The following is a 16,220-nucleotide window of genomic DNA, read 5'->3' on the forward strand; positions in this document are numbered from 1 at the left end:
GCCATTAGCATGATTAGTAACAACATATTATATTTGTGAAAACCATTCGAAAAAGGCTTTTTTGTACCACGTCAGGAAAATGGCCATTATAGTTCGTTTCTGTGTGAGTTACATTTCGATGTTGGATCTCTGTTGTGTCGTAATTATCTTATATTTGATACGTTTCCCTCAGTTTTAGTTTGAAACCCGGATTTATTTTTCTCTATCGATTTATGAATTTTGAACAGCGGTATACTTCTGTTGCCTTTATTGAACGGAATCAATAAATTGTGCAATTTTCCTACAAATGAAGGAACACAACTCCTGAATAGGAAAATTGTAAATTGCCACTTCTACCTCCCTTTTGTCATGCATATCAAAATATTAAATTTAAAATGAAAAGCATTGGTAGAACGGTTCATAAGTTATTGCAAAGAGAATGTTAGTAGCAACCAGGCGTACCTTAATAACAGGAAAACGGTAAAAAAAACCAAATAAAATGAATGGGGAAAAGGATACAGAAAAGTGTAGACGTTGACATTAGGCCTCCATTAAACACTAACGTCCTTACCAAATTCAACCTTTTAATATTGCTTTGAATCTACATTAGTTCTGAAAGAACTAAACAGAGTCTCCCATTAACACGAAATTCCTAAGTTGATTTTCAAACTCTACAGGAAAACCAATATCAACATCAATAACAACTACAGAGAATTCTGATTTGGGCGTTCATCTTGTATCCCAGACCCTTTCCCTTCCATAGGAAAACGGAGAAGCTTGCGTTAACTAACAACTACACATATTTTGAAACGACAACTAATGTGACAAAAAAACACCGAAATACACAACTGAAGCAAATATTTGATTGTTCTCGAAAGTACTTAATGAAAATTAAACCAATAATTCGATACCCATGCACACGACATATGTTATTTGTATAAAATTAATCAGACTTGTTCGAGACCAGAAGTTTTGAAAGCAAACACACACACATGTATATTATGTGAGTCCATCATGACCAAAGTACCTAAAGTTAGATCAAAACAAAACTTGTTAGTTCAAACTTTTACGAAGGGTTTTGCAATCTTAGTTTAAGAACAACAACATAGTTTTTGAACCAACAGTCGAAGTATAAAATGGATGTTCTCGGAGAACTTTCAAATGACAAACTAGTATTTAATTCAAACATAAAATCAACAAACAATATTGTGTTTGATTTTTATTAAAAATATGTTCATGATGTGTGTGCAAAATGACAAAAAAAGTCAAATTTTGTTGACAAGTATTAATGAATAGAATATTGTGCTTCAAATCCGTAGTTTGTATATTGTTGATCTGAGACAAACTTCACAACCAAAGCATTTCCGTTGTATCTGATCTCTCCTGGAGAGGTGTTACCGCAATATCTGAAATGTTATTAAAGTATATTAATCATAATGATATGTGTGTCCTTTCATATCTAACTACATTTTTAAGAAATTATAATTTATAGTAGTTATCAAAGGTACCAGGATTATAATTTAGTACGCCGGACGCGCGTTTCGTCTACATAAGACTCACCAGTGACGCTCATATCACAATATTTATAAAACCTAACAAGTAAAAAGTTGAAGAGCATTGAGGATTCAAAATTCCAAAAAGTTGTGCCAAATACGGCTAAGGTAATCTTTACCTGGGATATTTTACGGAAATGAAGAATTTATACCAATGTAACAGAGTTTTGAACGAATCTCACACATGCAGGAGGTTTACCTAGATAAAACATCTAGTTCAACCAACCACCTTCTCTGTAAAATGCCAATACCCAGTCAGTAATACCATCGTAATAAAAATGTTTTCCGTTCGTTCCGTTAGCAGGTTTTAACAATCCCCTTTTAAATTACCTCGGAGATCGGTAATTGCGTTAATACCTTTTTAAATATCTTTTCAATTTTCATGGATAAGTATTTATAATCACTTTGTGGTATAAAATTCTTTTTAATAAAGGTGTTTATAACTTGTAATATTGTGTAGAATCACCATATTTATCATTAACATCATTATCATATTTCCTTTGACTACATTGAAATTATGAAATGCAAAAATTCATATATTTGAACGTGTCCCATAATTTAAGTGTTTCCTGGTGATTAAGTCACAGTAATTGTCTTTCCTTTAAGTAGCTACAGATATGCCAACAAAACTGTTGTTGATGTTTTTGAAGTTTGACAACTTTTCATTGTGTACGTTTCGTTTTTACATATTCATGTCCCTTAATCTTAGATATAGTCGCCCGATTCGTATAAATTATCGAGTTCTCTATATCGTTAAATACCAGCTGCAAGCCACAATGTAAACCTTTTAGAGAGCGCAGCGAACGAAAAAATAAACTTCATATTATGTTGACATGTAAGATATAAGCCAAAAAATATATATTTCGTTCTATAACTGAGCTTTTTTCTATCCCTTGTTCAGTTTTACGCTAGACGATTGCAATTTAAAAAAAAAATGTAATATTGACACAAATGAAAACAAAATCTCAATTTGTCCTACCTCGGTCCTTCCAAAGTTGGTCCATAAGTTTTTACTTCGAGGTGGTCATAAAAACAATTGACATCCTGTTCGATGTCTAATGAGGTAAATCTTAAGCTGATGGAAGATCCTGCTCGGCCCTGAAATGTTTTAATAAATTGTTATCATTAATCATAATTTTAAGATATGAGTTTTTAAGATATAACTTTATAATGGTGCAAATATAAAATGGAAACAAAACGAAAAACAAAGAATAACAGTTTTCAGTGACTTTTCTATTTCTCTACTTGATTCCTGGTTTTTTTTCTCGTTGTGGGAGAATTGATCAACTATTAGAATTATTTTTTTGCAATACTAGTATCAAACGCCTATTATTTCGTTGTTAAATAAAGAGTTTATCGAAATCTAAAATGTTCAAGATTCTTAGTATTCGAATCACCATCAATGGTAACAGATACACAGGAACAATCTCGATCACCAGTCAATGGACGAACGACAACAAGTTCAATGGAACACACGTGAAGTGATATTCTAAAAACTAAAGACTGCGTCAGATGAACTCCTTTAGATCTCAGAATTCCTACGTCATTACTGGCACTTGTTCATGGTATATTTGGTTCTCTAGAATATCATATCACTCAACATTTTTTCCTGTGTTAGGGTTGATTTTGTAGTTCGCAAGTGGTTTTTCTTGTGTGTTGTCACTATGTTGTCCTCATTCGAAAAGTTCACTTTGGTGTATATTTTAATTATTTTTTTTAGATTTAAGTAGATGTGGTATGAATGCCAATGAAACAACTCTCCATCAACTTTTGTATACATTATACATTTTTACAAGTTATATTACTAGCATATTACTTTTATTACAATACCTGTATCAGCCATGTGCAACTTGTTGAGATTGGGTATTTTTGTGGATAACCAGGACTCGAGAATTTTCCTGATGAACCTGTCAACACTCCTCCACATCCTGGAAAAAAAAATAATAAGTGAATTAAACTAAAATACAAAACTAGTATGTATTATAGTATATGTATATTACAGTTGACAATGCACCTTGAAATGTTTGGGTTTAATTTTCATTTGGTTCACCCAATGTTAAAGGTCGAGCACAAAATATTTTTTGCAGGTCGAGCACAAAATATTATTTGCATATTTTCTTTCTTTATTGTTTAGAAAACATCTTTATGTTTTATGAAATGTTAGTCTGCCATTTCCAATCGATTGCAAAGTTCGTTCTTGTGTTGTGTACTATTATACCAGTATCCTAGGTAAGGTTAGGACCATCTTCAACCTAGCCAAAATATATCAGTGCCTGTCCACAGTCATGAGTGTGCAATTCAGTGGCGGACGTTTATGTCTCAAATGGACGACTTTGTAAATCGCCACATCAAAGAAGGTAGAAGTAACCAACTTATAATGACGTAAATCTGATTTTGAACTTAAATAGAATATACTTATTAATGTACCTGACGAACTATGTACAACCTGTGTACATTCTCTTCCAGTTAAACCCAACGGGCACGTACAAGCACAGTTCGGACCAATGTAACCACCGTGTTTACATTGCAAACCTCTTGGACAGTTTTCTGAAAGAAAAAAAAACAACATCTGTTTAAGATTGTTGTAGAAGACATTACTTAGATCATTCTGATGTCATAGGTATTTTGTTACAAAAAAACTTGAGACGAATATCCTCTTTAAATCGTAGTTTATTTTAGTCATTATTAAACGTTGCTATAGCCATTACAGAATAGAAATAAAGTTTCATTTCGAAACAAAAGACAGAATACATATAACAAACAATGAACATTATATACTTTTATGCCCCATCTATAGGAGCATTACTAGTATGATTTTCGTTCTGTGCGTCTGTTCGTCCGTTCATTCGTTCGTCCGTCTGTCCGTCTATCCCGCCTCAGGTTAAAGCTTTTGGTTAATGTTCAGGTTAAAGTTTTTGGTCAGGACAGTTTTTGATGAAGTGGATGCCAATCAACTTGAAACTTATTACACATGTTTCCTATGATGTAATCTTTCTAATCTAATCTAATCTAATTAATGTCAAATTACAGTTTTGATCCAAAACTTCACGGTCCACTGAACATAGAAAATGATAGTTCGAGCGGTGAATCCATGTAATATAGATACGGTCTTGTTACTGTTGACTGTATCATATAATTTTATATTTTTTAAAACATGTGAATTTCATGATGAAGATGATATTTTCTCCTTTTAAGCCCGGTGATTTGTCCTTTTATAACCAGCTGTATTTATAATATGCATATTAAGTCAAATACCATGTTAACAATCTACCAATATGCATATATCCTGTTGCAAAACTTGGATTTTTTCGAAAAACTAAGGATTTTCTTATCCCAGGAATAGATTACCTTTGCCGTATTTGGCACAACTTTTTGGAATTTTAAGTCCTCAATGCTCTTCAACTAAATATATACTAATTTGGCTTTATAACTCTTTTGATCTGAGCGTCGAAAAGAGCGTCCGGCGTATCAAATTATAATCCTGGTACCTTTGTTAACTATTATATGCAATATTCCCTGCTTTATAATAGCAAATGAGTGTGTGACTAATATGCGTTTAAGAAGATATGTTACTGTATCAGGGAAAACGTTTGTCTCCGAGTAAATAAGTATTTGTTTTTATTTTAAATTGCTATATGAACCAGGGTAAGCAAGAACAGATCACTTTGATGTCTCTTGTTTGAAATGTTCGGAATAGAATCAAGGGCTTCTCCTATACATGAACTGTGAACAAGGAAGTTGAATTTTATCTTTTTATAAATCTACTTACTATTGCAATCATATAAATCATTGATTGTTTTTATATCTGTAAAACTCAAGTGTGCTCTTTGTCCCATAGCAGCCGTTAGTCTTCTATCGTGTGGTTGCAAAGTATATTTATTGGCGTTGGCATCTTTACTAAAAAACTGAAATATAGCAAGAGAGTATGCGGATAGAAAAAAAAATCATATAAAACAAGTATTAGATTCTTAAATAGCAAATTTTGGAGACGAAATACAAAACTAAAATTAGCGTCTTTGCTTTGAAACAATTATTTTGACTCCGTAGTAGACTAACTGGCCAATTATACTAGTAACGTGTATCTACACTGCTTCAGAATTGTGTATTGCTTTATATTATTTATTTTGTTAATTAAAAGGATTTTATAAATTTCATACACACTCAAAGCAGTTGGTTGTAAATGTAGCTATATTATGCTTTTATATATACGTATATCGTCTATGAAGATTAAAACAAAAGACACGTGGAAAATAAAGTCGTTTTACCAATGATGTTTTCAGATTACTTGTTTGGAATAAAAATATTGCTTAATTTTTACCAATGGGCCGTAGTGCATAACAGATCCAATGTCATATGGTTCATTCGTTCGTTCTGTGTCCGTCCCATGTTTGTTAAAGAATTGTTCATTTCCAGTTTTGACATTGTCCAAAAACACTGTGATGTTTGAATCTCTATCTGGTCGCGAGTGTTCGTGAAACATGCCTGCTACGTGACCAAATTCATGGGCCAAGCTGCCAATCTGTAAAATAGTTCATAAATCGTGTGAAGAACTTTTTAGTGTATTTAAATATCAGCTGTATTCGTACGAGGTTAAGAAACAGGAGTAATGCGAGCTTCACTAGAGACGAGTAAATAGACAATAACTGTTTAGTGTCTTTAAATATCAGCTGTATTTGTACGAGGCTAGGAAACGAGGTGTATGCGAGCTTTTAGCGAGCTACTACACCTGTTTCGAGACGAGTACAAATACAGCTGATATTTAAAGACACTAAACAGTTATTGTCTTTATCCTGCAATTAATTCTGTATATTGTTTGTGTTTTGAAAGACACAAAAACTAACATATTTAGCATTTATTTTCGATTTGTAATCCCTTGAGGCCCGCGTAGTAATATCAAAATCACACATTCGCAAAAAAGAATCTCGAATGGTCAACAATAATACATCGCTTAAGGTGAATAATTATCTATCTTAACATAACAACTAATTTCAACAGTAAATACAAATAACAAAACATTGTCAAATTTGAAACAGAAGTGTACGAGTTGTCCTACGCTTCAGACAAGACATTCACTAAACATGCATGCTGAAATTGACATGGTTGATTTTGTAACACAATCATACACATTCAAGTTTTGAAATCAACAATTGTCATCGTCATTGGAATGCAACTGGAATACACATTCTGAGGTCACACAGGTTCAAACAATACTCATTCCGGCAGTGGGCGGAGCTTTAAAGCGATATCTGTATAGTATACAGATACAGCACAGCGATATCTGTAGGGCTGTATCTGTATAGTAGGACACCCAATTACAGGATAAAAAGAAATAACAAAACATTGTCCAAATTGAGACGAAAGTGTATGATTTGTCCTATGCTTCAGAATTTTGAACTGTCCGTGCATTCACTAATTATTGACATTTGCATGGTTGATTTTGTGATTTACACATCTAAGATTGGCGCCGTAGAAAATGGAGTTAATCCTGCTGTTTGTCTATGAGCAGAAAGTGGGTTATGATTCAGGGACTGGAACATTCATATTCGGAGAAGTACGTCATACGAATGCGATTGCGATACACATTCTGTGGTCACTTAAGTTCATACAACACTCGTCAACAGATATTAACAACAATAAGTCCGACAGTGTGCGGAGCTCGGGGCGAAGCTTTAAAACGATAACTGTATAATACTAGTAAACAAATGCAGGCTTGCGATATCTGTTGGTGTTACATATGAAAAGTATGCACCCAATTGAAGAATAAAGATACATATTTATTTCTAATGCAGCAAACATCCAAAATTAAGAAGAGAAAAAGAAAAGAATAAATGATAAATAATGAAAAAATTTGGGTGCAAGAATTTATTTTTCTTTTATTTACAAATCCCAAATACACAAAAAGTTCCAAATTTCCAGAAAATTGAGTTTTGTGTTTTTGTTTTTTGGGGGTTGGGGGAGGGGTATTTGAAATTGCACAGCAACATCCCTGTTGAAAAATGTTGAAAAATCTTCATTACATCCCAGTACAGTCAGGAATCTACTTCGTCAAAATTATCTCCCCATTACGCCAGTTCATTTTCACAATCGTAGAAATAGAAGCCATTGTAGGGATGACGCGCTGCCAATTTTGCTCTCGGAAACCGATAAATTTATCCACATTGCACCATTACGATCCTTATATGTCAGTTGTATTTTAAAAGACAAATGTATCAACTAGCTAATGAGCATCAGTTAATGATCTTGTCTGCATTGATTCAACTTAAAACTATTGTCTGATCGGTTGTCAGGTGGAATGTTTGAAAATTCATAAACATTTAAAAAAAATTCTAATTAAATATTTCGTGGAAGGGCAGACTAGATTGTTTTACTGGTTGAAGACTATAAACCCTGGTTATCACACACAAAAAATTATAATTTTTCGAAGATGTGCATTTTCATCATCCAACTTGAAAGACTGTCGTCAAGTACTTTCATTAAAAAAAAATAGCTATTCGAACACACCTACTCTGTTTTTGTGATTCATTAGATAGGTATTTCACTTGACCCATATATTTCATCTTTTAGTACTGTGATTTTTTTATGTTATAAAGTCAACCTGTAGCTTTCATATAAAAATGATAGAATCTGAAGCCAAAAGATGTATGAAATATTCTTGCTTTGTACGATATCAAGACAAAATATTCAACTCAAACACGCCCTAACATAAAAAGGTGCACTCGATTCTCTCTTTTCGATACAATTGTTACCCATTTTTTTGATTTTTTTCTTGAGTCACATAATGGAAGGGCAGACACGAAAATTACTGAACTAATAGATTGATATGTTTTCCGTCCGTGGTAAATTTAAAAAAAAAAATCGGAGGTTATGCATTTTCTACATCCAACTTGAAAGATATCCATGTCGTCGACTTGATATCTAATTGTTCTGCTTAACTATGTACTAGATAAATTAAAAACTTATGCAAATGGTGTTTTTAAAATAAAACACTTCGTAATTGAGAAGAAAATTGTAATTTTGTTTGTTTCTATTAACTTTTAATTTTTTTGTCACTATAGTAAACATTACAGTAAGCATTTATCGCCTTCTCTAACAAAGAGCTTCGATTCTTTTGTTCTATTCCAACCGGGTTTCCGACTGAGTATAAAAATGAGTAAAAGAACGCTTCATTATAAATAAATTCGTTATTTTGGTGTAATCAGTGTTGTGAGGAATTTTAAACTGGTGTTTCAAATGCATACACCCTTTGGCTGCTCATCAGGGTGCATGATTTTTCCACATTGGTGTAAAATTCTGAAACACCCCTAGTAACACCAAGATAACTAAAAGTATATTCAGGAACATGTGACTAAAATATTCGAAAATAATTGTAACTTGGTTATAATAATATCAGTTAAATTATCTTACATATTAGAAAAAGAACAAATTAAAAATAAAAGTAAATAGAAAACAGATTTCATACCTTGTTTATACAGTATGGGGCAATTTCCAAGTCTTGGAATCCAAATGCATACCTTCCTATCATTGATTGACACCTGCATGAATAATTTGAGACGATTATAGCTTTTCGTGTTTTGAAAACCATATTCCACACACAGAAATTATTCAGAAAAAAACATTGCTCAAAAGTTAATAATTATTCATAATGAGTCAATATGTTTCCAAGCATGAAAATACAGTGATCAGCAAATGCTATCTGATTTTGTCTCGTGCCCGAAAAATATTTTAGGTTAATGCAGACAACAAAATGTGATTTAAAGGGAAAAAAAAGATTATTTCTTTAATTGTTAAAGAAAATGTTTGCAAAAGTGAATACCTCTTTTCTGAATATATGTCATTTAACATTCGAAATATTGTCTGGCAAGTGAATTGTGAAAATTCATAAATATTAGTATTCGATCTTATAATTTGTTTTGTAGTATACTATATCCTTTCAAAGTCTTTGAAAAACTAGATTTGATAAAATTTGGGGTTAACTTTGATCACATTTTCTTGTTTTGTGTGTGTATTCTATGACATTCCACATACACGCACAAAAATAAATATGTTCACTAAAAATATGAAATTTACTTACGCCTTTCAATTAAAAATATTCTTGAAAGATAATAATGATTATACTTTTCGTAGGTTATTTCTATATATGTTACTACAAATGTAATAAAGCATGTACTAAAATGTATACAAACTTGTTTCCAAAGAGTATGTTGACACCATGGATACCGATTCGTGGTGAGTTTTGTGTCTGACGAATAAATCTCAGGCATGTAGTGTCCTCCCACAATTTCATGGACTTTTCTACGTTAGTTTTTACTAGAGTACCAAGTTGGTTATTAGCTGTTGAAAAGAAACACACTTATATATCAAATTTTGAATTCAAAATTTGCTTGAAAAAGCATTTGAATTAAAATATGTTTTTCACTAGCTGAAAATGCATTTTATTTTGGATGTTGAATGAAAAAAAAAAAATAATTAAGGAATGACTGTATTATTTTTCAGTCTATGATGAAATACCAAACAATCTAGTGCGCACTGAATAACCCGTAAGTTATAAACTTATATGGTAAGATTAACGGTACAAATTGCACGCATTTCGATAATTTCGATAATGAATGTATCTTCAGGTGTATTTACCACCATTGATTTTGCTCTATTAGTTTTTGTTAAAAAAAAATTTAAATGTGCAGAATTTATCTTTCATTGTTTCAAATAAAGAAATACTTGGCATGAGTAAAGTTTTATCCTGTCAAGTACTATAGACAAAATTTCGCATAACATTTCATTGCATATTTAAGGAATGACTGTAATATTTTTTCTGTCTATGAAGAAATAACATAACAAAATTGGTGCACACTGAATAACGCGCGTAGCGGGTTATTTAACAGTGTGCACCACATTTTTAGCTCACCTGGCCTAAAAGGCCATGTGAGCTTTTCTCATCACTTGGCGTCCGTCGTCGTCGTTAACAATTTTTCAAACATCTTCTCCTCTGAAACTACTGAATGGATTTAAATGAAACTTAGCATGATTGTTCCTTAGAGTATCCTGCACAAAGTGTGTGCTTCGATTTTTGATCCGTCAAAAAACATGGCCGCCGTTACTTAAAATAGAACATAGGGGTCAAATGCAGTTTTTGGCTTATATCTCAAAAACGAAAGCATTTAGAGCAAATCTGACAGGGGTAAAAATGTTCATTAGGTCAAGATCTATCAGCCCTGAAATTTTCAGATGAATCAAACAAACCATTGTTGGGTTGCTGCCACTTAATTGGTAATTTTAAGGAAATTTTGCAGTTTTTGGTCATTATCTTGAATATTATTATAGATAAAGATAAACTGTAAACAGCAAAAATGATCAGCAAAGTAAGATCTACAAATAAGTTAATATGACCAAAATTGTCAAATGACCCCTTAAGGGGTTATTGTCCTTTAATGACAATTTTTCACAATTTGTTCATCATATTTGCTAACTTTAAAAAATCTTCTCCTCTGAAACTGCTGAATGGATTTGGATGAAACTTAGCATGATTGTTCCTTAGATTATCCTGCACAAAGTGTGTGCTTTGATTTTTGATCCGTCAAAAAACATGGCCGCCGTTACTTAAAATAGAACATAGGGGTCAAATGCAGTTTTTGGCTTATATCTCAAAAACGAAAGCATTTAGAGCAAATCTGACATGGGGTAAAAATGTTCATTAGGTCAAGATCTATCAGCCCTGAAATTTTCAGATGAATCAAACAAACCATTGTTGGGTTGCTGCCACTTAATTGGTAATTTTAAGGAAATTTTGCAGTTTCTGGTCATTATCTTGAATATTATTATAGATACAGATAAACTGTTAATAGCAAAAATGTTAAGCAAAGTAAGATCTACAAATAAGTCAATTTGACCAAAATTGTCAATTGACCTCTTAAGGAGTTATTGCCCTTTAAAGACTTTTTTCACAATTTGTTCATCATGTTGACTTACTTTAAAAAATCTTCTCCTTTGAAACTGCTGTATCAATTTCAGCCAAACATAGGCTAAATGAGTTTTAGAGTTTCAGAGTATCTAGTATAAATTTTATATTTCATTTCCTTGTATGTCAAGAAACATAGCTCCTATGGCTAAAATAGAACATAGGAGAAAATGATTTTTTTTTTGCTTTTGAAGAAAATAGGACGATTCAAAGAACATTTAAATAAATTGAAAAGCCAAAATAATCATTGATATGAGATTAAACCAAAAAAATTCAGGTGAGCGATTCAGGCTCTTGAGAGCCTCTTGTTTATGTTATTTCGAATAGACAGAAAAAATATAACAGTCATTTCTTATAATTTAATTCTAAATTCCATTTTAAACCGTAGAAAACCATGAAAAAAACGTTGATGACGTCACGGTCACATGCCTAAATTATGTCTATGGGCTCATATCAAAATAACGTCAGCCAATCAGAAGACGCGTTACATTCAAAATTTAATTATAAGAAAATAACCATCACTGGAAATAAACAAACTCCAACGTACAAGATTGAATAACCATGTAACCTCAAGTTTCTAAACTATTCTTTAGAAACACCAAATAAAAAAACTGTCGAGCTTTGAAACAGCCAAGATAGATGTTAATGAATCAGATTTTTACTGCAATGAAATGTAGGATTATTTTCCTATGTGATCTGTCAAATTCAAGGGAATAATTCTTTTTCGATCCTTTTTTTGTATGCAACCGGATGTTACGTGCTATTATTGGTGGTACTACACATTCAGTGAAACAGCAAGCAACCTAAACTTATCAAAATATCAAAGAGCCGATAAAATAAATAAAATTGACAAAAAGTTTTGCCTAGGCATCAAAAGGAAACCGAGCTTTGCAAAATCTCCATCCAAGTCACCATTTATAAAATTAAACCATTGTAAGTCAAAATATAGTCTTCACTGAACATAGAGCCTTGGCTCACACCGAACAGCAAGCTATAAAAGTCCCATGGAATGACTAGTATAAAACCATTTAAACGGAAAAACTAACTGTCTAATCTATATAAAACACAAGAAACGAGAAACACTTATGAACCACATCAACAAACGACAACCACTGAACATCAGATTACTGACTTAGAACAGGTGCAAACAATTGCAACGGGTTTAAACGTTTTAATGGAACTAAATCTTCACCCTCATCTAAAACAATAGTGTAACATCGCAACATAGAAAGACACACTATAAAATATCAATTGAAATAGCTTAACTCCTTATTACGTTTGTAAAAGGAAATTATGCACTTTTTCTGAAATACTTGCAAAGCAAGGTTTATCTGGGCAAATATATCTTTTGCAAAACCAAATAAAGATCTCTTGTAATTATACTTACGCCATTGATCGTCATATCTATATACTATAATACCATTTGGCCAAATCTTGGTAACTTGTTGTACTGTCTGTCTTCGTTTCCTGTTTCCGATCAGAACCTCTTTAGCTATTTCATTAGCTTGTTCCGGTGACAAAATAATATCAGATTCAAACGCAGTCCCTTCTTCTTCTGGTGGGCGATGTACATTTAGTTCTGTTCTGTGTGGTCGGGGAGAATGCGGCAAGTTCTTCAAATAATCCGACAGTAATGATGGCTGCACATGTTAAGTTTAATGTTAATTTATAAAGCGAAAAGAAAAACACAAAAAAAAAAAACACAAAAAAGTTTCATAAAAAATCGACTCTTAGAAATGTTAAAACGAAACTACGTCATTTACAAACACATTTACTTAAAATTGGTAATCTGAAATAAAACAAAATACCACGTAGGATGTTAACAATTGCAATTAATTTGCATCCCTCAAATTTGACTATTCCCCTCACGGTACCAAGTCAGGAATATGAAAGTTGTCCATTCGTTTGATGTGTTTTATCATTTGATTTTGCCATTTTATTAAGGACTGTCCGTTTTGAATTTTCCTCGGAGTTCAGTATTTTTGTGATTTTATATTTTCCACGAAAAGCTTGGCTCACGTACTGAAATTGAAATCATAATACCTCTTATATACCAGAGAGTACAGCTTAAGGTGCTGGAAGCTGCTACTGAAAGAATATTATTGCAGAAAATGTTTATTATATATAATATGATATATATATTTATTTACTTATTTTTTTTAATTTTCATTATTGTTGTCCGGAAAATTAAGTACTCACCAATGATGTTGTCCATGATAAACACAATAAAAAGACAAGAAACAGCAGTAGTGTTTTCATTTTCAAGTTTCAAATCGTATTGCATCAAAGCAGTGTTTCCTTCCTAATTTATATGCCATGAAAATATTTCCTTTTCCTTGTTGAAAATGACAGTAAACAATATTAAACACTAATTTGTAACTAAGGTTACTAAGACACATCTAATATTACATAAGGATACATTTTACTACAACAGTAATAAGTAAACAGATGGGACATTTTGACTTTTTCAAATTGATAGTTTTTCAATGCAGTCACCCTGGAGGTAAATTAGAAAATTTATGGGCCTTAGATTATGAAGAAGAGACTTCGATATTGTTGCTAGGATTCGTTTATTTAATTAAACTATTAAGGAACCTCCACCTAAATTAATTTTAATATCCACTCTGAAAGCACGTCCTAATATTAAATCACTAGATATCGCTTTCTTTTGTCGAAAATTCAAACTGACATACAGGCTAAGTTTCGATAATTTACCCTCCTTATGCAACGGTATTTAAGAAATGTCAGTAACTTTGGTATTTCCCCCAAACATGTACATTTTAAATTCAATTTTATGAAAAATATAAAGTCATGGCAGATTAAATACGGCGTAAATTCAAAAGTACTTTTGGTGTCAATTAAATTAACTCTTTATTTTGTAGAATCAACGCCGACGCAAACATTTTGTAAATTATTGGGTCAAAGTTGATACCGAAAAAGGACAGGAACAATTTCACTTAGGACATCAACAAATTATTGTATCGTACTTTAAATTTTGAATAAAAAGAAGGCGCGAAGGCGGTAATACAATTAAATTTTGTTTAAATTCATAATTAATTTAAGGAGCCAAGATATTAATGCTTCGAAAAATGTTTAATCTTTTTTTTTTATTACTTAAAGCAATCGAATACATTTCTATTTAAATATTTCATGAAGTTGTTTCAAATGGAGCGAACAGTAAATAAGAGTAAACAAATGGAATTTTTGTATTTTGCCTATAGAAATTATTTAGGGCGAGAGAGTAACAAACAAATGTACACTTGGAAATGTATTTTTTTTTTAAAGAAAATTCGATGAGATACATTTATGTACATAATAATGGAAGATACCGAGGAGCAATCGAAATCCGTAAGTCTTTTTTTTATATGCCCCGCCTAGAGGCGTCCGTCTGTTCGTCCGTCCGTTCGTTAGTCTGTCCCACTGTAGGTTAAAGTTTTTGGTCAATATAGTTTTTTATGAAGGTAAAGTCCAATTTCACTGTCCATTGAACAAAGAAAATGATAGTGCGAGTTGGGCATCCGTGTACTATGGACACATCATTTTCGTTGCTTGCATAACGTTCAGTGGCAAATATTTTATCAATTATCTGGATAAGAACATATTAAAACTTAGTACAATTGGTAGATTCAATACGAGGCATCATATTTGTCTTCACAATTTCACCAAGACGTGACTACGTATTTTTACAGTACACACCGCCAAAAGAATTTCAAATTTAGCAAGAATTTTATTACAGCATCATTGCTAAAAGGAAACTTCATTTTGCCATTGGAATCTCGCCAAAAACAAGCGTGCAGAATTTACTGCTTCAAAAGTTACATGAACAGCTGTGCAACATCATTTCCATTTGAACCTGGAGTTATTTGTAGGTCTCATCATTATAGGAGGCCGGGTTATACATGACGCTCTAAAGAAAACGTTTTATGGACGCCATCATGATATGAGTTAAACATTTTACATTTCTATGACACAGATGAACAATGGTTCAAACTCATTTTTCTATGATTTAATATGGATTCAAAATAAAATTGGTGGAAATATAAAGCAAATACATCTACCAAATAAACACTGGATCATAAATAAAGATAGGTGAAGTTACTTTCAGAATAGATGCATTTTGGATACCCTTACGTTAATATATGACTTATCGACGTATTTTAACAAGTTTCATAAGCAGAACAGAAACAATCGATCCTTCCAATGCGCTTGCGTTCCAACTACGTTTTTCGTGGTGATACATGTTGTTCCGTGCAGTGTTTGCGGACTGTTATTTGTCTTTTTGTGACGTTTTTACGTTCAGTCTGTGCCACTGCTGGTGGAGTTTAAATTTCCCGAGGGAACCACCATCGAAGTAGTCAGCACTGCTGACATGAATTATCATTGATATGGTCATATTTAAAAATTAGCTGTTTACAAATCTTTTGAATTTTTGAAATACTAAGGCGTTTCTACTTCGGGAATAAAGTAACTTAGCTGTATTTGGCAAAACTTTAAGGAATTTTGGTCCTCAATGCTCTACAACTTCTTACTTTATTGGGCCATTTTAACATCTTTGGAATCGAGCGTCACTGATGAGTGTTTTGTAGACGAAACGCGCTACTGGCGTAAATAAAAAATTTAATCCTGGTATCTATATATGATGAGTTTAATTGCTTCGGCTAATTGTTTTGATAGTCTCTTAGTTATCTTTTCTCCCATGGCGTCAACCGTCTGTCATAGTCGTTAACTTTTCAAAT

General features: G+C 32.3%; 1 protein-coding gene across 1 annotated transcript; it reads right to left on the minus strand.

Annotated features, from left to right (window-relative positions):
- Positions 1 to 1,185: 1,185 nt before the first annotated feature.
- On the minus strand, positions 1,186 to 13,842 carry LOC143069118 (blastula protease 10-like). Its single transcript, XM_076243592.1, has 10 exons — positions 13,684 to 13,842; positions 12,872 to 13,124; positions 9,716 to 9,863; positions 8,992 to 9,064; positions 5,851 to 6,051; positions 5,302 to 5,437; positions 3,960 to 4,079; positions 3,363 to 3,460; positions 2,512 to 2,630; positions 1,186 to 1,385 (listed from the first exon to the last, which is right to left on the minus strand). Exons 1-10 carry the CDS (start codon positions 13,741 to 13,743, stop codon positions 1,265 to 1,267), a joined length of 1,329 nt encoding a protein of 442 aa, XP_076099707.1. The 5' UTR covers positions 13,744 to 13,842; the 3' UTR covers positions 1,186 to 1,264.
- Between the last annotated feature and the right edge of the window lie 2,378 nt (positions 13,843 to 16,220).

Source organism: Mytilus galloprovincialis, chromosome 3, assembly GCF_965363235.1.
Source record: "Mytilus galloprovincialis chromosome 3, xbMytGall1.hap1.1, whole genome shotgun sequence".
Classification (NCBI taxonomy): domain Eukaryota; kingdom Metazoa; phylum Mollusca; class Bivalvia; order Mytilida; family Mytilidae; genus Mytilus; species Mytilus galloprovincialis.